The following is a 26863-nucleotide window of genomic DNA, read 5'->3' on the forward strand; positions in this document are numbered from 1 at the left end:
AGCTTGCTTTGGGGATCTTCTCTGTTCCCGACATCTCCCCCACATTCCCATGCTGGGATTACAGGTAGGCTACCACACCCATCCAACATTTACATGGATGGTAGGGATCCAAACTCAGGTCCTTACACTTGAGTGGCAAAAGCTTTCTCTCTGGGTTCCTGGGGGAAACTTTTGACTCTGTTTATTTCCATGCAAAACTGGATCACTCTGTGAAACTCCTAGGGGAGGAAGCATACAGCTGATCTTAGGGAAAGTGTGTCTTTGAAATGTTAAAGCACACCAAAATCTGCATACTCCACGGTGCTTTGGGATATAAATTTTAAGTGTGATTTTCCTTCCTTGCCTTGCTGGTTCATGAGGGCAGGGCTGTGACTGCCTTGTTTATGATGACAGCCCCTACACCTAGGAAACATGATCTGAAGAACAGTGAGTAAGCACACATTCTCCACAGGTGCTCACCGAGGCACCACACGGATGTTCACTGGCAAAGGAGGGTGCACAGCAGATGTGTGAGTGTCTGCATCACCAAACCTGCCCTGTCCTCTGGTCCTCTCATTTTCACCGTGAGATGATGACAGGCTTCCAACCACAGGGATGGCACGCACCATCCCTGATTCCTGGGGCCTCCTCCAGAAAAACTCAGCAGTAAGTCCTGACCAGGAAAGCTCACATTCCCTGCCCCGCCTGCTACTTTCCTGGTCTCCTGAAGCATCCTCATGTAACAGACTTTGATACAATGACCAGAAGACAGGGTAAGACTGTGTCTTGCACAGGTGGGGGCTCTCACCAAGGAGTTGTTACCAAGCTACACTGTCAGTAGGCTGGGGCCAGTTGGAGGAGGTGCCTTTCCTACGCTTGTACTGTTTGAAAGCAGCAGTCTTCCTTTCTTCAGGTCTGTTTCATCCTTCTGTTACCTCCCACTTAGCTTCTTGCTACACCTGGCAGAATCCCTCTTATTCTTCTGTCCTCTGGTGTTCTAAATCTTGATTTTATTTCTCCTTCTTCATTTGTAAGCTGTGAAGCTAGAAGCGTTTAGTTGGGAAAAAGATAGGTCAGTACAACTCTTTAGATTGGCACTAAGCTATGCTGCCCTTTCCTAAGGGGTAATGAATGGCTAAGCAAACAACTAAACAAGGATTTCTATGTGGCACTAAGTCAGGGTGCGTGGTGGCTGTGGACACCTGCATTCACCTTTGACAGTGTTCACTCACAGGTACAGTCTCTTCTGCACCTGCTGTATGACAAAGGGCTTAAGTGCCACCCCCTGAGGTGCCCCAGTCCAGGCAAGTGCACCTTTGTTCTCTCTGTACTCCCCTCCCTTGCCTTCTGCAGCATTTCCCTCACTTCTGGCCCATGGGAAACCGTCAGCTGGTTCTGCCTCATCTAAAGATGAAGTGAGCTGTCAGCATCCCCAAGCAGCTCACTTGGCTTTGGCTCTCAGACTCACTGAGCGGATGGGGGGCAGCAATCATCCCTGTGCCACAGACAGACCTTCCCATCACTAAAGAGTGATGCGCTTTGCCATGCACCTTCACCTGGGAAAGTCTTTGCCAGATCCCTACTTAGTCATACTGCTCATGCCGTCTTGTACTGATGACCTTGTCCCGTACCTGTAGAAGGGTTGGCTGTATGTTAGCGGTGCCTTTTAACTTTCCAGTGTCTGGATGGATGGGGCCTTGCTCATCCTGGAGCACCCTGCCCAGCTCTGCCAAAGGTTAACTCATTCCCAGTAATAAGAGGCTTGGCTGCATGCTTTAATCACAAACTAACCAATCTAGAGGCCATACCTTAACCACATTCTACACCTAGATTGGACTCTTAACTAGCAACTACCCACTGGCTATGATCACCCCAGGACTGAGTAGCAGACAACTGGGGTCAGCCTCATGCTTCCACACTCGTTGACCCCGAATCTTCCTCCTATGCCTCAACTAGTCTCTCCTGAAGAAACTGCAATAAAGGATCCTGCATGCACTGTCCCCTTCCTCCCTGCTCTCTGGTCCTTTCTCATATGGTCCTATGGTTTCTTATGTGATCCTCCCTCTTCAGAATTGTGAGCAATAAACTACTTTTCTTACTGACATCCGCAGCTGTCTTGGCTCCACTCTACCTGGATAAGTGTAAAATTTACATTTGAGAACACGGGCTTCTTCCACTGCCTTCAGCACTGGGGCCTCTGCAACAGCTGATCTCATCCCATCACCTCCAAACTCCAATGTCAAGAGGGGGCTCTGGGCTCCCTACTCCTGAGCCCCTCTAATTCTAAGATTCAGCCCCAGTCACAACATCCTCTCTTATCCTCATGAGTCACACTGGGTCCACTGACAAATCTCCATGGGGTCACTTCCAAAACACCTCTCCAATCAGATGTGCAGGTGAGTCTACTGTCCCCTCATTTCACACAACCCAATGCACAGTGCCTGCCTCTGTCTAACAGCGCAAAAGGACAGATCTTAGAGCATAGGTGTGCTGGGTAGTTTTATGTCAACTAGACACAACCTAAAGGCATCTGAGAAGAGGGAACCTCAATTAAGAAAATGTCTCCAGGGACTGGAGCAATGGCTCAGAAGATAAGAGCACAGGCTGCTCTTCCAGGGGTTCTGAGTTTTTTCCCAGCAACCACATGGCGGCTCACAACCATCTATAACAAGATTTGGTGTCCTCTTCTGGCATGCAGACGTACATGCAGGCAGAACACTGTATGCATAATAAATAAATCAATCTTAAAAAATAAAATGAAATGAAGATGTTTACAAAAAGAAAAGAAAAGATCTCCATAAGATTGGGTTGTAGGCAAGCCTGCCAGTAAGTAGCATCCCTCTGTGGCCTCTGCATCAATTCCTGCCCCCAGGTTCCTGCCCTCTTTGAGTTCCTGTCCTGACTTCCTCGAATGATGAACAGTGATACGGAAATATAAGCCAAATAAACCCTTTCCTCCCCAGGTTGCTTTGGTCCTGGTGCTTCATCACAGCCACAGAAACCCTGACTAGGAGATATCGGTACCCGAATAGTGGAGTACTGCTGTGTCAGACCTGACCATGTGTTTTGGGGATAACTGCAGGATTTCAGAACTCTGGGCCTGAAAAGCCACTGAGTATTCAAAGTTTAGTGACCAGTGAGAGCTTGTAAGATAAAAAATGTTGAAAGGCGTACAGACAATGGAGGCCTTTGTCTTCAATTTCAGAGGAAAGCAGAGACTCCAGTAGAAAATTTGTGTGAAGAATCTGTGGCGTCTGGTCAGCTGGAGCAGAAGAATCGGCTGTGAATAACAAGAGACCAGAGCCACTAAAGGAGAACCTTTGCTTTGCTGGGACAACGCATGCCGGTCAGCTGGGGTTGAATTTTGTCTGTGAGCTCATCCTTGTCAAGAATTTCCTTCCATGGGGGCCTTGTGTGCCTCCTTGGGGTGCTTTGTTGACTCTAGAAGGTCAGTATCTCAGCCTTGGCAAGTGTCTAAAATTTGTGTATGCATGTGCGGTTCAGACTTCAAAGCTTTGAGTTTTTTTTTTTAAAGAGAAATATTATTTTTCTGTTCATAGTTCAGGGAGTCAGTCAGCTGTGGGTGGAGACCCTGTGGTGAGGAAAGACTTTCTAGTCTTTGATTCTTGAATTTCTTCAGGGAGCTCAGTTCTAATTGTATACCAAGCCTGTACTTAGTCCTTTCTCTGTTACTAAAACAAAATGTCTATGCCAGGGCAACGTACAAAACCCACAGTCTTGAAGGCTGATAGTTAGAGCTCTGATGAAGAGCTAAGGTGGGTGGAACCACAATAACAGAATGTGTGTGACAGAGACGGCAAGAGGGACATCTAAGAGCTTTAAGGGTTAGGTCACTCACTGAGTTTGTCAATCCTATGGGCACACCCTAATGACCAAACCATGAAACCCCAAACTTTCAATACCACCACACTGAAAACTAAGCCTCAGGCATAAGAATAGGTGTGGAACAACCCACATCCAAACCCCATGTTGTCATTTGAATCTAGTGTCCCCACAGGCTCATGCTTTAAACACTTGATGCCCACTTGGCGGTACTATTTTGGGAGGTTCTGGAAATTTGGGAGGAGGTAGGCTATTCAGGGTGAATCCTTGGGGGTTTATCCGTGCTCACTTCCTACTCTACTTGACTGTGATGTGGACAATGTCTGCCATCACCTCACCACCACGAACTGAATTGGTTGGACATATTTTCCTACTGCGGTGGACTGAGACTCTCTGAACCAATAGGCCACAGTAAACCCTTCTTTCCTCAATGTGTTTCTGTCAGGTTCTGGGTTAGTGCTTAGGAGCAACAAATACATCCAAGAGCTCAGTTCTAGCCTGTGGGCAGGTTCCTACGGTGCTGTCAGATTTGGAAACCTCATGCTGCCTCCATGAAGGCTCTGTCGGAATCCCCTCCTCCCACTGCAGCTCAGCTTGGTATTTTTGTGGTGATTTGTTTTATTCAGCAGTCATATGCATATAGAAAGGCCCCTGCCTGTCTGTCTCTGTCTGTCTGTCTGTCTGTCTGTCTGTCTACCACCTTGACTAGAAGATCTCTTCCACATTTTTATCTTCATGGCTCAACACCACCACTTGCTGCTGGAGGATTCTGCCTTGGGCAACTGGTTTGCTGTCCCTCATAGCTCCTGGGCTTCTCAGCCTGCTCCTTAGAGAGGGAGCAGCCACCAAGCATACTGCCAGGTACCCTGAGTGCAGAGAGTAAATACCTTCTTGTTAAAGAAAAGTGTGTCACTTCCTGTACTTTGCCACCAACAGCTGGTTGTGCTGGCTGATGCTACCAATCACCTCTCCCTCCAGCAACCACTGAAGCAAGTCTATCAAAAACCCAGCCAACAGGAGGAGAAGGCAGGACAGTGGTCATGAGAGAGATGAGGAGAAAGGACAGGCAGCCACACAGTCTGTGAAGCCACTGATTCTCGAGGAGCCTTCCAAGTCTAGTAGAAAAAGGCTGGATACATTTCTCCCCAAAATTGCTGCGGCTCCTCCACACAGGTTTCTTTTTTAATTATTTATTTATTTTATTATGTATACAATATTCTGTCTTTGTGTATGTCTGCAGGCCAGAAGAGGGCACCAGACCTCTCATTACAGATGGCTGTGAGCCACCATGTGGTTGCCGGGAATTGAACTCAGGACCTTTGGAAGAGCAGGCAATGCTCTTAACCACTGAGCCATCTCTCCAGCCCCCATCAACACAGGTTTCTAAGAAGGGTTGAAGCCACAACTGTAGTAGCAGTAATTAATACTTACAGGACTTAAGACCTGACACGTGTGAGGTATCTTAAATACTACCAATACAAATATAAAACATAATAATCACGTTGATCATAACCATGAACATATGTGATACCAGGTGACAGGCATCAATCAAGGTGTCTCTACTAATTCTCCCAACCCAATTATTTACTATTATGACTTAGGGCACTGATGAACTTGAGGGGCAGAGTTCAAACAACTTGCCCAAGGTTACAAGCCTATTCGGTGGTAGACCTCTAAGCTCTATCTCCAAGTCTCCCTCTAGACTGCCCCCTCATGCACCTTTTTGCATCGGTCATTTTAGTCTTTAAAAGAACCCCGGTAGAATGATTATGATCCACTTTTTATAGCTCCAAGAAAGCAAGGAATTAGAGAGGCTTGAAACAAATTCCTGGGGCTGGCCCAGCCAGAGCTAAGCATGGGGCGTGATACCTTCCATCCCACACAGGCGTATGACATATGTTAAAGTCCCTGGGTGTCTCTCAGAAATAAAAACAATTTGTTTTTTAAATCTGTACAGTTTGAAGTTTTTCTTCTTACAGCATATTCGTACTCCTTAGACAGTGAGGGCATACCCCAGACAGTTTATTCAATAACCCCATGCCCAAAGTCGATAACTCAAAAACTTGTTACATGATTGTTTTTAAAAGTCATATTAATTAATCTTAAGCATGATGAACAAACACTTTTTTTGGTAAAGGATTAGATGTAAGTATTTTCAGCTGTGTGGGCCACACCATTTCTGACACAGTAACTAGAGGCAATGTATTTGTGAACGCATGAGAATGACTACCTTCCAATAAGTTGTTATTTGCAAAAGCAGATGATGAGCAGATTTGGGCAATGGGCTGAAATTTGTTCATCCCTCACCTAGAGGAGGGATAGGAGATAGAGAGCTTTTCTAAATCATTCCTTCAGCACCTCCCTCCACACGTCCCATTCTAACACAAGACCTTCCCACCATTTATAGGTAAGTCCATTTATAGACATTCATTTCAAGGACTATGTGATAGACAGAAGCAGATCAGTGTGAAGCCATGGGTAGCTATTGGAGTTGGGGAATGGGACAAAGGGTCTCATTCCACAGTATGAACACTGTAAATAGTTAATAAGGGGTGGAGGAGTGTGTGTGTGTGTCTATCAGTCTGTCTGTCAGAAAACTCATGTTAACACCGTGGAGGGACATCATGAAGGATACTCACGACCAGTAGAGCAGCATGAGCAGGAAGGGACAGATAATGAGGGCCTGCAGCACCTGCCAGTCCCGGCACAGCGCAGCCAGCCCCGGCATGAGGAACTGGCCTGCCATGGCCACGAAGCTTGCCACCATGGTAATCATGAACCGTTTTCCTGGAGGGCACAGTTCTATTCCTAGAAAACAAACAATAAGAGAGACGTGAGTGCTGTTTGCTTGCTGGGTGACTGGGGAGCCCTGTGCTAAGATGTCATTGGATACATGGGGAAACTGAGGCCTGATGGGGAAGAGAGTGAGGTCATTGCTCAAGGTCACAAAATAAGCTGGTGGGGAAGGACATTGCATTTGTAAGTGCTTAGCTCAGGAACTAAGCTATGCTGCTTGTGGAGACAGAGTTTGCATCCTCATTACCCCCTTTCCTTTGCTCTTTGGCACTGCAGAGCTTGCTGGGCAGCAGGTCCCCTTGCTGCCCACACCATCACCTTCCCTTTCAACCTAGAATATGCACTGGGAACCCTCTCAGCCTCTGCAGAGGTCATCAGCAAGGTCTCTCTGCTCACTCTTCACCTGCATGGCCATCCGTACTCCTTGTCTTAACTAGTACTCAGTGAAGACTTAAGTTAGTCTCCGCTGTAAAACCAGGACACACTGACCACACTGTACAAAACAAAAGCAAAACCACCTGGGCTCACGATGACCTAGCAGGAGTGCTCCTGCACCATTCTGAATCCTACTGTCCATTAGCATGGGCATGTGGCATGTTCTTTCCCGACAGAGGCCATGTCTAATTCATCAGCTAAGCTGCACAATGGAAAAAAGAATCCATCTTCAACCAAGACCCACTAAATGGAATAGACCATGATCCCTCCTGTCCACAAGAACCCATTCTCTGAATTTGACCCTTGTTTACAAAAAAAAAAAAAAAGCAAAGCAAAACAAAAAAGCTCACAAAACTTTAAACTTTCTGGAGTACTCATGGGACAATCATTATGGACCTAATACATGAATCTCTATAACAATGACTCTTAATATTAGAAAAAGTAGTCCTACACACACACACACACACACACACACACACACACCCCTATAGATCATGCAGATTTATTTGCTGTTGTTATTCTACATTGTGCAATAGTCACTAATTTTTTTATTTCTTGCTTTCTATTGGCAGGGGTGGGGGGAGCCGTTCAAATGATTAAAAGAGAAAAGGAAGAAAGGGCCCTTGGGAGAAAACACTCTTACTACCTTCATGTCCAGAGCCTGTTCCACAGCTTGGCCTTGAGGCTTAGTTACAGTAGCTTATCTGCAGGCTGTCCAGAGACCACAGCAGGGCAGCAGGTCAAAGACAGTAGGCAGGGGACAGATGAAAAGGAAAGTGGATAAATCACACTTGGCTACAAGGATATCATCAGTCCTAACGAGCGCAGGGCACTGTGCCAGCCAGCATCTACACCAGCTCGCTGCAGAAGAAATATAATCCTGTTAGCAATTTCTGCTCCTTCCTGGCCACAAACAGTCATTATCATAGCTGCTGGTGAATAGGAGAAACCTGCTCTTACTGCACAGAGCTTATAAGGGACATTTTTGTCATTTAACTAGGAAAAGAGGATGGCAGGGCCCTCCTGAACCATTTGCTGTGATGCTGTCCCTCTCTCTGACACTTAAGTGATACTTCTTAGCATGGGAGGGTGTGCCATTTCTCCTCTCCGAAACAACAAAGGAACATCTTTTCTGAATGGAATAACAGCGTGGTTTCTAATTTTCACTCAGTAAGCACAAGGAGACTTGTTTTGGAAATCAGGAATCTATATCAGCCAGAGTAGGCTTGGTGTGGGAGGCCCGACAGACACCAAGAAAAAAAATCGAGCACACCTACGACCTTTTAAAAAGGCCAGGGGGATGATGTTGGAGGAGCCTGATGGATTCATGCTAATGAGTTTGCTAGTGCAACAGACTGTGTACTGGTGCTTCTTCCTTCACTACCTTTCTTTAATTTAGTGACACAATTATGTGAAAACGCCTACAACTGCGCTAGCGCCCCATTGTCTCGGGTTTTGTCTCCCATACTTGAGTTTCCCAGAGTCAACCACAATCTGAAAATATTAAATGGAAATTCCATAAGTAAACAACGCACAAATTTTAAAAACAGGTATTTATAATTATTGAGCATACGTGTGCATGCACATGACGTGGTATGGGTGCACGTACCACACTCTACATGTGGCTGTCAGAGGATATCTTTGTGGAGTACGTCCTCTCCTCCCACCTTTACATGGGTTTCTGGGCTCAAACTCAGGTTGCCAGGCTTGTGTAGTAGGCAGTCTTACCTACTCTACAACCATTTCACTTTAAATCGTACATCATTCTGAGAAGCATGATGGAATCACTGGGGTGAATCAGCTCTCTGCCTGACATATCCATGCCGGGTAAGTCGCCTGCTAGGAGTCATTCAGTGATGTCTCAGTTTTCAGACTGACTACCACGCTATTACATTTCACAGGTGTGTGTGTACATGTATTATTTCTCTGCACGACATATCCATGGCATGTCAGTTACCTGCTTACTAGTCACTCAGTGATGTCTCAGTTTTCAGACTAACTGCCACGCCATTACAGTTCACAGGTGTGTGTGTGTGTGTGCGTATTTCTCTGTATGACATACCCATGGTATATAAGTTACTTGCTTGCTGGTCATTAAGTGATGCCTCGGTTTTCAGACTGACCGCAACGCAACAGCCCATGGGTATGAATCACCCCTCTGTCTGACATACCCACACTGTATCCTGACTGCTCAACACTGAGCAGTTTCAGTTTTCAGAGTAACTGATGTGCCATCCCACTCCGTGGGAGTGAATCACTCCTCTTCCCTACATGCCCACTCCACAGAAGAACTTGCCATTGGCCATTCAGGAACATTTCACTTGCCTGAAGGAGCCTGTGGTATGGCAGAGATTGTGCTCAGGTGATCCTTATTTTAAACCTCATAATGACCACGAACTTAAGGAATGGTGATGCTGGGGATTCTGATACACAAGGAGTAGCAATAAAGGGCTCATTTTAAGAGGGCAGATGAGTATTACAGATAAGAAAAAGACATGAGGATGTTGTTACGACTGACGGGAAAGAAGCAGCACAGTGTTCCCAGGGTGTGGTGCTTGCCCAGCTTTCAGGCTTCTTTGGGATACACCGCCACACATAAGGAAGGGTGGGGACTAACCTCAAACCTTTCAGCACAGCTCTCTTGGTGATACCTAGTCCCACACACTAATCTATAGTTCCGTGTAGTCAGGAAAGAAAAGTGAGAAAACCTCCGAGATCGTGACCAACATTTGAAGGGGAGTGAGGAAAATGGCGCCTTGATGGGCAAGCGACTCTGTAATCCCCCCCTGGCTGCAAATGTGATAGCTACTGAATTTATTGGTGTGACTATCAGCACGACGACAACCGTTAACACTTCTAACTTTTCTCCCGGAGGTCCCCCTCTGTAAGAGGTTGAATGCTTCACTTCTTGGGCCCCAAGCGGGAGCCACAGACCTGCAATGTCTGCATCACATGCAAGCGGGCCAGGCCTGTGGGGCCTACATTTGAACAAGCTCCTCAGGCTTAGCTCCCTAATTGCCTCTCACAGAACATGGAGGATGAAGCAGCTCACTGTCTTCTGACCTCTCCACCCTGCTTGTGGTTGGAATCCCAGCACAGACTTGATCTGACTGCATCAGACAGAGGTACCGTGGGCCAGCGAGTATCTGCTGGCCTTGCTTTTCTGCTGGGGAGTCAGTGACCGCAGCAGGGCACAAGTGCGGTCATTTGCTGATGACCACCTTTTTGTGCCTTAACTCACCAGAAATTCTTTCCCAACTGCTTGACTCTAACTAAGCCATGATGGTAGCTATAAAAATGGGAAGAAAACGAAAAGCAATTATCAGGTTCCACATGTGTTTTAGGCTTGTCATTGATTGCGCGTTCCTTTTGGAAGGTGAGAGATCAGGCTTTTTTGAAAGGGCACAAAAAGCATCTATGCACACTTCGAGCACGAGCCCTATGCATCATTACTACAAATGATGGTCCAGCTATCATGCGGTCCATCTACATATCATCTCATCATCAACAGTGACTTGTATTTGGTCTTATTTATTGTTCACCTGATCCAGTGATTTTTTTTCAGAGTAGGCATGAAATTTGTTCTATAAGACAAGAGGAAAAATTCACATTTATGCTCCTCTGTCTATTTTATTTCATGGAAGGTCAGAACTGTGGTGTTGGGGTATAGCTCAATGGTTCAGCACTTGCCCAGTATAGGGCTCTTTATGCCCAGCATTGCAAGAAGCGAGACAAAAACACCAAAAGAACAAGAAATAGAAATAGGTTAATCCAAGAAGACCACATCAAAAAATTCCATTATTCAAACAACTTTTCCTCCCGGGCTGTAATGGAGAAGGGTTGCAGGCGACCCTTAGAAATTGGCTATGATTGCTAATCCTCACAGTCAACCTGACTGAGCTTGAGCATCAAGGAGACACAGCCCTGGTCATGTCTGCAAGGGCATTTCCAGAAAATTTTAACTGAGGAGAGAAGACGCACCTTGAGTGCAGACAACACCATTTATTTCATGAGCTGGGGGTCCCAGAGAGAACAGAAAAAGGGGGAAGCCAGTTGGACAACAGCAGTCACGTGACCAGCCACCTCACCCTCAGGCCCCACAGCCAGGACCTCTTGACTGTGAGCCCACAGGGGCCCTTCCTTAAGTTGCTTTTGTGAGGTATTTGGTGTCAACATTGAGTAAGGAATATAGTAGCTATGCTTTGTTGATGAGCAGAAAAACTGCTGAAAGTCCTGAGAATAAAATGGCATGTAAGTAAGAGAATGGAAGCACTTAAATAAAAAATAAGAAAGCCAATAAACAATAATGGGGGCTATGGCCAGGACAGTTTGAGTCTAGGCTGTGGGGACGCCTGAGGTTCTGTAGGAATGATGGCCTTGTTCAGAGGCTGCAATGCAAGAAAATCTGCTTTGCACAAACTGGCACAAACTGGAGAGAGGAAAGGGGCTCTCCTGTGTACCTCCTCCATACGAAGAATTTGACAGCCAGTCTGAAAAGAGAGAAAACAGTTCACTGAGGCCTCCCCCAATTGGGAATCCCTGCATCCTACTGCGGCAAGGCTGTACACACAGGTGGATCATATTCCAGATACTGATGCTGTCAAGGCAGAGCTAGCAGGAGCCACCCATGGTGGCCACACAGAGTGCTTGAGGATGGAGAACTCTAAGGGGGACATTGGGAGGACAGCAGTAGGATCTGGCCCCACCATGACCAGGTATTTGCATGGCTTCTACAAACTGTGGGCTGGTAATAAGAGCTGCTGGCTAACTGCAGTGCTACCAGGAGTAGCAAAACTTCTTACAGGAGATGTCTCTGTGCCATTCATGAACTAAGTGTGGACTCGTAAGGTGTATTTTTCTTTTACTCACTCTTGGCCATTTGCATTTGTTGCGATGAGCTGTTAGGATCAATTGCTTTGCTAATTTTATTGCCAAATTGTAGTTTTAGACAATTCTTCTGTAGATAATGTACCCTTCTAGTTTTTTTTCCCCAATGCTGGAAATAGAACCCAGGGCCTTATACATGGCAAACAAGCACTCTACAGCTGAGCAACACCCACAGCTCGTAGTTAAAAAATATAACCCATGCTTCATGTTCATGTAAGACACTTCCCTGGTAGAGAGCAGCGCTCTCAGTGACAGCTGGAACCACCGTCATGAAGCACAGTCCCCTGATAACCTCTGAGTCACTGGCTCAGGACCTGTTAACACTGGTATCTTGGGGAGCCCCAGCAGAAACCCAGAGCTTCTGCCAGTGTGGGCTGGCAAAAACACACACCTGGCTTCCGAACTTTGTCCAGGATATCAGTAAGCAAAGGTTTAACATTCTCCTCCTACATCCTCTGAAGACCCCCAGACAAAATCACTCATTTCACTTTCCCGAGTCAGAAATCCCGAGAGGTTAGTTGCAAACAAAAAAACACAACCTGTAACATCTGACACTGATTGTAGAAAAGCAAGTCCAACCTATGATGCACACACACAGGAGTAGAACATAGCCCTTACTGTTTACTAAGTATTTATTTTTGGAGGTGCTGGGTGTGGAAGCCAGTCCTCACATGGCACACGCCAGGCAAGTATGCTTCTGCTGAGCTGAGCCACACCCCCAGCCTAGACTTTGTTTTTAAAAATGTTGTGTACTTTGTTTTTAAAAATGTGTGTGCCAACAGAAGTTAGGGAGAAATGTACATTCTCTTGGGATAAAGTGTTCTGGACTTCTTAGCTCACAAGATTCTTCTGGGTCTGGGTTGGCTAGCAACAGAGGAATATATTAACTGGCTGACACTGCTTAAACCCGAGAACTACAAATCCTCCGAACCTGTGTCCTCGGAACAAAGTGTGCCTTGAAGGGGACAGGCTGAAGTAAAGACCATGGCTGGTGTATGTGGGGGGAGGGGTGGGTGGTCATGGCTTTAAACCCCTTCCCTGCCTCTTCTGTGCTAGTAAAGTTACTCAGCACCTTTGGGCTTCTGTTTCCTTGAGTTAACCGGAAAGGATAATCACACCACATATGGTAGCCACGCCACGTATGGTAGCCGCACCCCACACGGGATAGCCAGATCTGTGGAAGATCAGAAGGCAAACTCTTTGCTGTGGCAATGCATGTGTGAAGTGAACAATCTAAAGGAGGGAGGGTCTGCTTGGCCTCACGGTTTCATTCCATCATGGCAGAAAGGGTAGATGGGAACAGAGAGCTCACCTCCTACCAGCCAGGAAGTATACAGATAGTGTCAGGTAAAGATGAAAAGGCTACCGGGGAAGCTAGTCATCCGGGTCAGTCTCTGTCCGAGGGTTATGAGGGTGTGGTGGGGTGAGGTTCATGAGCTACCCCTCCTTCCTGTCACACAGGTTCCTTTCTAGGGGCATATCACCTCGAGCAAGCAACCCTCACTTAGACAGACCCTTTCTTCCACAGCTCCTTCACACACAAAGAATCCAGGCAGAGCAGTTGAGGTTCTGAATGGAGGTGTGGAAGGCTCCCAGGAGGGAGATACACTCACTGTTCCCGATGAGCTGAGCAAGGACTCAGGAGAACTTTATGGATCGTTCTAAAGGCAGCACTGCAGTCCACACAGCCTCCAACCCTGCCAGACCCAAGACCACTTGATTTGGAGGCTCATTTGCATGTTTCAACTCTAACAACACAGGTTAGGGCTTTTCAAAACCCACTGTCCTTATGAATGGGTTCGCCTGCTCTGTCAGACTCCTCTGACCTCAGACAGATTAGCAGCCCATTTTGGCCACGGGGAGAAAAACAGGAAGACCTTGTTTTCTCAGAAGCCACCTCCTGTATCCCAGCTTCTGTTCAGCCTTAGGACTACTGAGCCCGCTAGATACTCCTAGACTAGTGGTTCTCAACCTTCCTAATGCTGTGACCTGTTACTACATTTCTTCAAGTTGTGGTGACCCCCAACCATAAAATTAGTTCGTTGATACTTCCCAACTGTAGTTTTGCTACTGTAATGAATGGTGATGTATCTGATATAAACCACTGTGGGGGTCGTGACCCACAGGTTGAGAAACGTGATCCTAGGAGATTACTCCGTCAGTTTACACTTCCCCTTGTTCAGCAAGGCCGGAAACTGCAGCTGCTGCACCTGGCCCCACTGTGTCCCACTGTCCTCCCATTGCTCTTTCCTTCCTGCCTGACTCTGTTGTGCCCGGGAGTACAGGGCAGCATTTAATGATTACTGCCATAGGCAAGGACACCGGCTCCGTGATCTTGGAGACCAATACTTCAGCCATGTGATTGTGGGATCCTTATTATAGCCAGAGAGCCTGAAATTGCTGGGCGCAGAGACCCAAATAGCATCCCAAGGTAGAAAGCGGCTATTATCAGGACAGCTGCCAGCCTCTCCGTCCAAAGGAAGACGTCATCTTTCCTCCTACTGAAGACCTGCCAACTGACCACCAGGATGAGCAAAGGGATTGGAGAAAAAGGGTTTTCTTCCTTTAGAGAGGAAAAAAACAAGCCAGGGGGGAACTTTGAGGCATTTCCTACAAATCATATCCTACTGTCTGCTGGACAGACAGACGGGAACAGTGAAATGCCAAGTTGTGGAGGCAATGCATTCCTTCCTGTTGGCACTCAGCAAATCACCAGTGCTCTCTCTGAGCATGCTAGGCCAGGCACGTCAGCAAGCATTTTTTAAAAATACATTAAACTCATTTAATATACGCAGGTCTATGACGTAAATATGACTTAGTGTTCATTTTACATAGAGGAACACCAAGACTTAGAATGTTTGAGAATCTTATTTTATATCTCACAATGAAGAAACAAGGTAAGTGTCCTCATGCTGTCCACACCTTTGCTGTAGGCAGGAGCTGTCTGCACATGGGCCAGAATCTAAGTTCTGAGGAGGCAAAGCTTCCCTGATTGCTCACTGATGCTCCTAGAGCCCAGGACTGGACCAGGAATAATAAATGAACAATAGTTTATTCTTCTCTAATTTTTTTAACCTGTATTTTTCTGAGGTTGCTAAATTTTTGCTTTGTTATCTTTTTTTTTTAAAAAAAATTATTATTTATTTTTATTTTATGTGCATGAGTGTTTTGCTAGCATATATGTAGGTTCACTGTATGTGTACCTGGTATCTGAGGAAGCCAGAAGAGGGTGCCAGATCCCCTGGAACTGAAGTTATAGACAGTTGTAAGTCTCTATGCTGGGAACTGAGCCCAAGTCCTCTATAAGAGCAGCCAGTGCTCTTCTTAACAGTTGAGCCATGTCTTTAACCTGGGATTTCTTTTCTTTTTTTTTTTCTTTTTTTGGTTTTTCGAGACAAGAGTTTCTCTGTGGCTTTGGAGCCTGTCCTGGAACTAGCTCTTGTAGACCAGGCTGGCCTCGAACTCACAGAGATCTGTCTGCCTCTGCCTCCCGAGTGCTGGGATTAAAGGCGTGCGCCACCACCGCCCGGCCCTCCTGGGATTTATTTTCTTGAGGGTTCATTTTGAGCCAGGATTTTGCTTTATAGCCCAGGCTCACCTCAACCTTGTGATTCTAAAACAACTTGGGGAAGAGAGGATTTCTTTGAGCTTGCAGGATGCAGTCCATCATCAGGAAAGCAAAGGCAGGAACTTGAGGTAAGAACTAAAGCAGAGACCATGGGGAAACACTGTTTACTGACTTGTTTAGCGAGCTTTTTTATATACCCTAGCCCCACCTGCCTAGAGATATCCCACCTGCCGTGGGCTGGGCTCTCCTACATCAACAAGATCAGTCCAGAATGAGCTCTGTCACTGACTCCACAGAACTTGTCTCAACACACATGGAAGTCATTAAAATCCACACCATGCACTATAGGCTGATAACAGCTTAAGGCCATATCCACCATGAAGGCATGGTGAGCCCTAAAGTTCCACTTCCTTCCTAGATGATATAAATGGTTTCCACAGGCCTTCTGTCTTTCCTTTAAAACTAACATTTCAATAGCTCAAATGGGGAGCAAGGATTCAGACGCTCGGTAGCTGATGTTTCGTCCTGACAGTATCTTGTTTAAAAACAACGGGTGATATTTGGCAGCATGTGCCTAAGAACTTGGTGGTACTTAGACTGCTAATAATTGACAAAAGCAGAGAAGTTGAAGGAGAGAAATTATAGAACAACTTCATATAAAGTGCTGTGAGATGATACTCACAGGCCCCCAGAGTTGGTGACTCCTGCCTCAAGAGTTCTTTGGCATGGAGGTTTGCATGACCACACAGATGTTGCTGTACCCTCACCAGGGACGACATTGGACATGTAGGTGTCAGGGCCCTGCCCAGACCTGGCTGGGCCCAGTAAGCTGGGATGACAGACTTTGCAGTGACTCTGGTGTATGTCCCATTTAAGGACCACTGTGACGCCCTACAGAAAGGCTGCTTAGCCCTCATAACTAGGAGGACTAGGTGCCATTTTACCAGACCATTTGAGAGATGACAAAAACACACAGTTGGGAGGTATAGAGCAAGGACCTGGGATCCACATGTCTGATAAGGTCTCAGGGACCCCTCCAGAAGCAGGACATTGAACACTGTAGGACCTATAAATGGATAGGTGGACTTTCACACGTTCCAGCACCGAGGTCCCTGGTTAATATTCCCTTTGCAGCACTGGCATATTAACACCAACAGCAACGCAGGGGGCTGAAGCATTTGCCACACCAGGTGGCCTACCAGCCTTGGCACCATTAGAGGTTGGAATGGCTGCCAACACCAGGTATGTGACTTTTCTCTGTGGGGGAAAAACAAAACACCGTATCACAACTTACAGTGCCCAGAGAACAAGGCAGGCAGAGGCACAAAAGCCCTGGAGGGGCAAAAAAATTGAAAACTTCTATTTGAGATGAAAAGAACTCTAGAGACTATGGAATAGGGCTAATGGAGTTGGGTAGAGAAGGCCTATGTGAAATTGTGGGTGTGTGAGGGGGAGCCCACGATGAATCGCCAAGCTTTTGCCTTGTTTAATAACCTTTAGAGTCAGTTAGAAAATAAACCACAGTTGAGGTCACACAAAACATGACTAGGGTCAGGGTCTGACTCGTACTGCCAGGCTGCAGCCACTGATCCCCATCCAACCCACTCATTTTATTCAAGGGGAAAATAAGGTCAGGGAGGCAGTTGGTGGTAAAGGCAAGGCACGATTCCAAGCCTCCGGCTCTCTGACCTCACCACATAGCCTTTGGAGAATATACAACAAGGATTGCTTTGGGCTTAATTTTAAATTGAGATTATAACAAAAACAGAAATCAAACCTGATAGGACACATGGCAGTTAGCACTCCTTCCCGTGAATGGAAAAGCCTTTGTGCTGTGTTCAACTTAGTAACACCAGTCAGTTAAGGAGTCAGATTAGGCCAGCGGCCGGAAAACTGTGTTTGAGAAGCACGTCCACGGGGACTATGTCGGCAGAGAGTTGAAGTAGTGGTTTTCTGCCCAACCCAACTGAAATACTTTCAGTAGGTGCAGTACTGAGAATGACTGGGGCTGGGCGCCACCATCTTGTTTTCAACAAAGCTTGCCCCACAGTGTCTGTGGTGCAATCTCCTGCATATGAGGATGGGGTGTGAGAAATTAGAATACCAGTACACCCCAGTCCATAGCCAAGTCCTGCCTCAGGAATGTAGCCATTCAGCCATCTCTGTAGTGAATTTCTGTTGAACAGATGTTCACCGTGGAACAAAGACCCAGAGGGCAGAGTGCTCTCAGATCCTAGGTAGGGGACTTTGCCGGTCACGATGTAGTTACCACACAAGCCATGCTGTGTGCCAAGTGTGGGCTCAATAAATAGATGCTGAGTAACATTAAGGACCTTCAAGTAACAGAATCCTCCCTTAGTTAAATCCCCCAGAGTTTAAGCCAAAGTTTTCCTCAGCTGGACTCAAGTTTACTCCATGGTGATTCTACTCACATCTGTGTGGCCTCCGGGCAGCCACTTAACCTCTTAAAACCCTTGCCCAGTTAGAAGGAGAAAGGAGCGTTTCTTTTGGAAGTTAAGATTTTTTTTTTCCTCTCTGGGGGCTCATCCCACCGCTGATTCTAATGTGAGCTACAAATGAGCTGGTAGGATCTGGGCTGCTCTGTGGGATCCGAGAAGAGGGAGAAACTTTATCTAGAGATGTACCCCAGCCGCCAACCTGCAGTTTTGGGAGCCAGACCTGGCTGGTGACTGTTGACTTGGAGCTGGAGGAGGGAGACTGTCCCTGCTTCTCTACATTACACCCATCTGATGGCCCACTTCTCTTTTCTTTCGGTGTGTGTGGGGGAGGGAGGTGTCTTGCTATGATGGGAATAGAGGCGTGCACAATCATAACTAGCTTAAAGTTGCTTCTGGAGGAACTCTTCCCTTCCAGAGACCTTTCCCTGAAAAATCCACCAGACAAACTGCTGGTGGTTACTGCCCCTCGTTGCTTTCACAGGTGAAAATAGCATAAGTCCAAATCCCTAGTATGCTGCTCACCATTCTCCACAAGCCCACCCGTTTACTGGCCTGTTTATTCTCGCGCCTGCTGTCCTCCTCAATGTTCCTGCCAACCAAGGCATTTCTAAGCTTTACGGCCCCCTTTTTTCATCTCTACGCCGTTGTCTTGGTCCACCTAAGCCTGTTCCTCCTACTGTCACTGCCTAATCTGGCTGCCCTTCCTCTATTCCCTCCCAAGCCCCCTTCTTCTGGACCCCTGACCGTGCTCTAGAACCTTTGACACCACCTCCTCTGTACCTTGGTTTCCTCCACAACTGTGGAAGGAAAAGCAGGGTTTGCTTATCTATGTCCTCAGTGCCTGGCATTTGGGTCACACTTCGACACAAGAGTCCACAGAAGTGGGAAATGCACTTTCCACCAGGGCCACCTTGAAGTGGGTAACTGAAAACAATCACCATGGTCTTAATTATTAAACACAATTACATGAAGGCACAAGGGCCCAGATCAGAGCCTCTGAGAATCATCCCAAACACTGTCTAAGAAGTGAATGCTTAGACCGGCCTGGCCTAGAACTCAAGAGTGATCAGCCTGCTTCTGCCTCCTGAGTGCTGGGATTAAAGACATGCACCACCACTGAATTCCTCAAAGCTGCTCTAGCACAAAGGAATGGGATCTTCATTGACTTGGGGGTCCAATCCAGCCCGGGCACTGCTCTCAAGAAGCTCTGGCTGCCTACGGCAGGAAGCAGAGTTCCAGTGTTGTTAGAGAGGAACGGGACAGCAGTCGTACACAGAGGACTCGGCTATGCTAAGCACTATTGTCTTGCATTTCTACTTGGAAGAGACCTGGTCAGGGAGTAATTACAGTAATGATGATCCTTATTTTTAAATGGCCCTCCTCTGGCTTCACACTAGCTCAGTCAGGCTGGGTGTTTCACAGGTGTTGTATTTAATCTCCCCTGCAGTGACTAACTCAGTGACAGGTATTATCTCTTTTCCTTCTTTTTCTTGTCGTGCTGATTGGGAGTCAGGGCCTTGTTCAAGCTAGGTAAGTACTTTGTCACCAAGCTTTATCCACTAATGCTAGTGTCACACCCTTCCAAGCACACACAGCCTGGGCTGGCTTCAAAGTTACTAAGGAGTCAAGGATGACCTTGACTTTCCTGGCTTCACCTGAAAGTGCTAGAATTATAGGGGTATACCTATCATCATCATGCCTGGATTCTTTCTCCCTTCCAACTTCTTCCCTCCCTCTCAACAACCCTGGATTGTATCCAGCAATTGTTTTTTTTTTTAAAAGATGTATTTATTTATTTATTATGTATACAGTGTTCTGCCTGCATGCATGCCTGCATGTCAGAAGAGGGCACCAGATCTTATAGATGGTTGTGAGCCACCACGTGGTTGCTGGGCATTGAACTCAGGACCTCTGGAAAAGCAGCCAGTGTTCTTAACCTCTGAGTCATCTCTCCAGCCCCAGTGACATTCTTATTTGCAGCCCAAGAGACCTAACCCACTGCTTACATAAATACAGCAATATAGAGGTGATGAAAGATACCCTGAGTTCCATCCTGAGGATCCACATGGTGGAAAGAGAGAATGGATCCCCAAAAGCTGTCCTCCACACACATACTATGGCAGGTATATACCCACAAACATACACAAATATAATTACACTTAAAACAAAAATTAAGCAGGTAGACAACACTGCAGTTACTTCTTTAAAATGATAACGTTTATAGCTGCACAGTAGCTTTTGCTATAAAAAGAGCAATACTATGTGAGAATCAGAAGTCTATGCAAGATGAAAAGTGGAAGCGTGAAGATGAGCAATATAGATTTTCAGGGCTCCTGCTTTAGTCTGAAAACACTGCTGCTTTGAGCCCAGACTCCCTTTTCCATTGAGAGTGAAGAGTGACCAACCACACAGAATAGGGAACGAGAGAGGGGCTGATAAAGGGGTCCGTGGATAAGATGCTGAGGCTGAACCCTGAGGGACACGGAAAGGTGCTAGAGGAAGGGGTGGGGATGCAGACAATCTATCTCAAAGGTAAAGGCAGGGCAGAGAGAGAGAGAGGGAGTAGGCAACCACTCCCCAGGGATTTGTGGCTCTTTTATTATCAGCCTCTGACCGTTGAACGTTTCAGTCTGTGGAAAGTGTCTTCTAATTGTGAGAAAATACAGGCAGTGTCTCCCACACCCTGTACCGAGGTGGTGACAAAGTGCCCTGCGCACAGGCCTTTGGTGTGCGGAGAGCAGGCGATGGGTCTCAGAGGCTGACCAGCGTTTGTCTGAGCCTTTGTTTCCTGTTCCTTTTCCAGGAGCAGCCCTGGCGCTTGGTGAGAGCCTTAGTGTTTTAACCTAGGATGCTGGAAGACTAGCTAAGCATCCTTTCGCAGACATGTGTAATTAACACTGTACTCAGTGCTGGGGAGCTAACTTAGTGGAGAAGAGCACTTCTGTGAAAGCAAGACCTGGGTTCAAATCCCCAGCACCCACATTGAAAAGCCAGGCATGGCTGTACATGCCTGTAACTCCAGCACTAGAGGATAAAGACAGGTGGGTCCTGGGAGTTGGCTTTTAGACCATTCAGCCGAAATAACGAGCTTCAGGTCTGGAGAGACCCTGTGTCTCAAAAAAAGTCCGGTGGAGGGTGATAAAGGAAGACTACACATCCAAATCTGGCTCCTTCATGTGCACATACAGGCAAGCACGCCTAAACACACACACGCTCATATAACTGCACACATATGCACACATGCATGAATACACACAGATTTTAAAAAATAAATGAAAATGACTGAATCCTCCAGCCCCCATTTCTCCACCTTCTTCCCTCCCTGTGGGGAGGTTTCAAGGTCCAAAGCCTCTCCTACAAAACCCGCTATGACTCAGAAGGGTAACTTGGAGTGGTGTGCATAGGAGACAGGGGCATTGGGGTTGAAGTTGGCTGGAATTTCCATTTTCTAAGTGTTAGCCATGTGACCTTGAGCAAGGTGTTTAAGCATACTCCTTACTCTTACCGAATGACAGCAGACAGATACAGCCAGGGTAAACTGGTTCTAAGAGCGGGCATAGAACAGCACTTGAGGGTAACAACTCAGGGACACAGTCAAATAGCTATGGCTGGCCTTGGGACTCCCCCGCCTCTATGCTCCATCTAAGACAAAATGCCCCTTTAGTTCCAAGGGACCAGAACACAAAGGAACTTCTGTAAATGCTTATAACTTGCAAAAGTTGGGGGCTTTTTGCATGAGAATGGCAGCTTGCAAAGTGACGTCATTTTTGACCACAACCTTTTTCCTAAAGGTTCCTTTGTGGAAAGGCAAAAACTGATTTTCAAAGCCCCACATGAAAGAGCACCAGACAATCACCGTAGTAAACTTCTAAGGTGATACAACACAATCCTTGAGGAAAATAGCTAAGGCGACCTGTGAAAGGCCAGCCAGTCAGGAGCTGCGGCCCAAGATCACAGAATCTGTGGGTTGAGAGCAGCGGCAGGACAGGGGTACTACATGCATTTGGAAAGAAATGGAAGTAACAAAAGATGAAGCTGCTATGTAGAAAAGAGCCCCATTTCCACACCACATTCTTTAGGGCACTGTTAAAGGGACTGGGCTGAAGTCTGCCTCAGAGGTGCCACATACACGGTGGCCTAACCATTACACACGCCTGTCTGTCAATTCCAGTCACTCGACACCACTGGAACGGCCTGCTGCAGATCTAAGGATCATAGGAATCCTGCATAGTCTTGGTTCTGATGGAAATGCAGTCAGAATATAAAGCATTTCACAGAGAGATGGTCTTCACCCTGAGTCCATAGTGGCTGATGAGATTCACCTGAGAAACCCTCTCAAGCGGGAAGGATTTTAGAATGTATTCGCTCCACTGGGAGGAAAATGTGAAGTGACTCAATGCTGGCAAACACAAGTGTTGTCCCCAAACCAAGCTCGCACAGGCCCAAGGACCACTTCTAGGTGAGGTTGTAAAGACACACTTGAAGTTCAGCTTTGGTAAGATGTCTGTCAGGCCTCCCTGGAAACCCTGCATTAGATCAGTTCTCCCCCTTCTTGGGGTCCAAATCTTGAAAACACAGGGGAAAAAAAAAATAATCACAGTTTTCTACTGAGACGTGTAAGTCACAATTGCTGTTCCCAGGGTATCAGGTGACATTCAGATGTAAATGTCGCCATAGAAAAGCTACAGCAGACATCTGGGGGCCAATGTTCGGCAATGGCTTCCAGCCTCATTAGGCATCTCAGACCGAGTGAACGGACCGGAATGGAAGGACACCCACTGTGAGCCAAGATCCCCAGGGGAGCCCTGGGGGTTGGGAGAAATGGCTTAGCAAAGCGGGAAAACAAGTCCAGGCCAGGCCTATCTTCACACTCGGTTAAAATATAACTCAAGCAATGTGCTTTGGGGGAAACAGATTATGTAAATTAGTTAAAATAAAGTTAACAGGGTTTTGTTTTGCTTTGCTTTTTATGATAACTTAAATCTCCATATATTATCCCCACTGCCTAAATAAACCTGAACTCCTAAGTAGTCATATATGTTTTGATTTGTGGACAGCAGAAGTAATCTGGTCAGCAGAGTTAGATAACTCAAAGTTAGTGATTCTGAAGCCAGGGGTTTCCTTGAGAACAATAAGGGACTCAAAGTGAAACTTACTTTCAGTTACTGTTTTATCCCAAGATAGAGCTTTTAATTTAAAACAAAACCCAGTGTGGCTTGGAGTCTGTAATGGATAGTTTTATGTCAACTTGAATTTTCTTAATTAGTGATTGATGGGTGAGGTCACAGCCCACTGTGGGTGGGGCCATTCTTTGACTGGCAGTCCTGGGTTCTTTATGAAAGTGGATTGAGCAAGCTATGAGGAGTGAGCCAGTAAGCAGCACTTCCCCTTGGCCTTTGTGTCAGCTCCTGCTTCCAGGTTCCTGCCCTGTTTGAGTTCCTGTCCTGACTTCTTTCAATAGTGAACAGTAGTGTGAGTGTAAGCCAAATGAACCCTTTCTTCCCCTAGTTGTTGATGGTCTGGAGCCCAGGTTGTCACCACTAGAGGTGGGAGAAAAGAAACAGGGTTGGTGAAGGCGCCTAAGGTCAACAGCAAGCAGCCTTCCAAAGAGACTGTGGCTCCGCCTTTTCTCATTTTTGTTCCCTGGCCATTTCATTCTGTCAGACATTTCCCCCACAGTGTGCTCTTTGCCTTCAGCCCAAAGACAGAGACAAACGGATTATAGACCAACACTTCTAACACTGCAGGCTAAAGTAAATCTTTTGTCTTTCTAGTTGATCATCTCAGACATTTTGTTATGGTGATAGAAAGCTAAACAACACACCAAAGAGGCACGCAAAGTGGCTTAGAGGTTACTATTTGGGGCTTATTCATATATTGCCTTAACACAGAGAGGTGCATAGGATCTCGATAACTAGAAATGGAAAATAATGAAAGCTTTCAGTAATGTTCGCTTGTGCAGTTTCTTACTGAAGCATCAGCTTAGCTTTGAGGACCAGAGTTACTCGTTGTCCCTGATAGGAAACCTCTGTCTCTCCGTGACAGCCAAACTCTTTTAGAAGGTTCTCCTCTTAGACAGACGACAGGAGCTCACATGGAGTGTCTTCCTGCATCTGTCAGTTTCCAGAAGTTATCAGCTCTCAACACCCTGCTCGCCTGCAGGCATGTTCTGGAGTCGGCACTTACCGTCACCCACATGTTCATGTATTCTAACCACCGTGGCTAGGAATAGGGCAGCCCTTCAAAGCCAGCTTTGAATGGGTTACAGCTCACAAGGTCTACAGTACCCAGGACTTGCATGAATATTTTATTTCAAACACACGATTCAGCCCCCTTTCTCTCTCTCCTTTGTCATCAAACATGTCTTCCACTTAAACACTGTTTTTTTTTTTTTTTCTAATCAGACCAGCATAATTTATCAGCATGGCCATTAAAGAAACCAGCCCTTAATGAACTGAGCTTATCAGCGAGTGCTTGCTCTGATGTTTTCAGAGACATAATTAAACACCCAGCAAGCAGCCAAGTGGCTGAGGACAGAGGTTACTCCTGAATTACCCATCTGTCACACATATAATGGCAATGATTGAGGACCCAGGAGGAGAACTGGGTGCAGGGCTACTCACTGTCAGACATCCCCACACTCTGGAGAGCAGCACTCATGCATGCCAGAGGAAAGAGAAACACCTCATTTGGGGAAGAACAAACCAGACATGACGGCATGAGGGAAGAATGACCTTACAGCTATCAATATGTAGACTGGTACTGCCTTCAGTGATGCTAGGCTTGGTCATATCTGCTGCTGAGTTAGTAACTGTTTTTGTTGAGGGAAAAGGCATTAGAACGAACAGCCCAGTTCTCGACAGCACTGCGACACACTGGCCTTTGCAGCTTTTTCTCCTAGAGCTACACTGTCCAAAACTGTGAGTACATGCAGCTATTTCAATAAATTAAAGTTAAATTAAATTAAACATTCTGGGTTTCATTTACACTAGTTATTTTCAAGTGTTCTGCTGCACAGCACTAACCTAGAATGTGATGCAAAATATTGAACAAAAGATGCCAAGCCAGCCTTCTCCAGAACATGTAAGAAGGAAAGAAAGAAAAGTCAAAGTTAAATTTTCAAATTATATAACGTTCTATGTATACTGAAAAGGTATAAAACACAATAAGGAATTCTTAGAGCCTAGTGCAAAACTTGGCCAAATTTCTACACTTGTAGTTTTGTCTGTACTTCTGTAGTTGTCACAAAACGTTTGAGGCTGGATATATAATAAAAATTCAAAACTCTGGTGGTGGAGGGTCCAAAAAGCATGGCACCTGCCCTCGAGAGGACAACACTTGTGCAGAAGAAACTGAGCCCATAATGTGGCCTCATCTTATAATAATTCACTCTTCGGAGAACTTAAACAACTACATTACTCCCTTCTAAAGGTGGTGCCCTCATGACTTTCTGCTCTTGAAGAATCTACTAGAACCCAATGTACTGAGGACTATGCCTCTTACTCATGAACTTTTGGAGAACACACTCGAACCATAGCAATTTTCCATACTGTCTCTCCTTCTCTACTTCCCTTTTTGAGTAAACAAAACACCACGGGGATAGACATTTCATAGGATCCTCTATGAGTGTGTGTATGTGTGCACATGCACACCCACATGTGTATATGAGTGTGTGTATGCATGTGAAGACCAGATTTTAATATAGGGTGTCTTCCTAAATTGCTCTCCACCTTAGTTTTTGAGACAGGGTCTCTCACTAAACCTGGGGCTCACCAATACTGCTGGGCTGGCCAGCGAGTACCAAGATCCCCTGTCTCAGCATCTGGCCATCAGAAACAGCTTCAGTAGCACCGTTTAGTTTTATAATTTCAGAATAAGATCCTTGCAACCTAGTCATCTATTGCCTTCTTTAAAGAGAATAAAGTTGTGTGTTTTAGCTTATAGTGAAAGTGGAAAAATATGGTCTTTTGGCAGAACTGGGGGCCTGGCCCAAGAGGACCATCTTTCTAGTCTTGGTGAAGCCTTCAGTGTGTTTGAAACAAGTGGGCTCCCAACTGTGCAAGCTCCTTTTATGCAGAGAAAGTGGCTGTTGATGGTTGGATAGACAAAAGATCTCTTGCTGAGACTGTCATGAAGTGTCCTTACATCTGGATGCAAGGAACATCTGCCCTGTCCAAATTCCTTACACCCTTTTATTTTAGGGTCATATCTATTGTGCCTCCAAATCCAGAAGATTCTTGACATCAATGAGTTCCAGTGGATCCAGAGATTCAAGTGACCAAAATATAAAGGCAAAAAAAACCCCACTTGAGTTCTGTATGGCCCACCTTCATTTTTTTTTTTTTTTTGAGGGAGATCACTCATTTTTGTCATGAAGAAAGTACCAGGGAATCCATATTCTCAAAACATGGCATCCTGTACAGGACAAAGCCGATAAGAAACATGGGAACCGTAGCCACATGGATGTGAAGCAGGGTCCTCACTTCAAACGCTGCGGACTATAGGAATAGATTTCTGTTATTTGCCTCAAGCAGTCACATAGCAAAACCGGCACACCTGATGCTAAGCAGACCTTTTTCTTGGTTGTTTCTGGGTCTGTCTCCTATTTATACCTGTTGTGTGGGCAGCTAAGCCACTGTTATTTCTCCCTGTGCCTCCCATTCTCTAAGGGTAGAGACGGGTCTGGGATTCTGTGGGACTGCAGAATACGGCAAGTGGCAGGGAGGTGACAGGGTACACAGCCTTGCTGTCAGTTATTCTGCTTCTGACAGGCTTTCGCTTCAGCACCGAATGTGTCCCACGCATGGGCACTTTGGAAACTTCCCCCACTCCAGCTTCTCGGCTAGCTCCCTGCCCCCATCTGTGAGATGAGTCCGGCTGCCCCTCCAGCACTGCA

General features: G+C 46.3%; 1 protein-coding gene across 1 annotated transcript in view; it reads right to left on the reverse strand.

Moving 5' to 3' along the window:
• Positions 1-26863, reverse strand: part of Slc22a23 (solute carrier family 22 member 23) — a 164441-nt gene that overhangs the window by 37124 nt on the left and 100454 nt on the right. The window contains exon 4 of the mRNA XM_038332774.1: positions 6462-6630. Within this exon, the coding sequence (XP_038188702.1) occupies positions 6462-6630 (169 nt within the window). The remainder of the gene's footprint in view (positions 1-6461; positions 6631-26863) is intronic.

The sequence above is a fragment of the Arvicola amphibius genome, chromosome 6 (genome assembly GCF_903992535.2).
Source record: "Arvicola amphibius chromosome 6, mArvAmp1.2, whole genome shotgun sequence".
Classification (NCBI taxonomy): Eukaryota; Metazoa; Chordata; class Mammalia; order Rodentia; family Cricetidae; genus Arvicola; species Arvicola amphibius.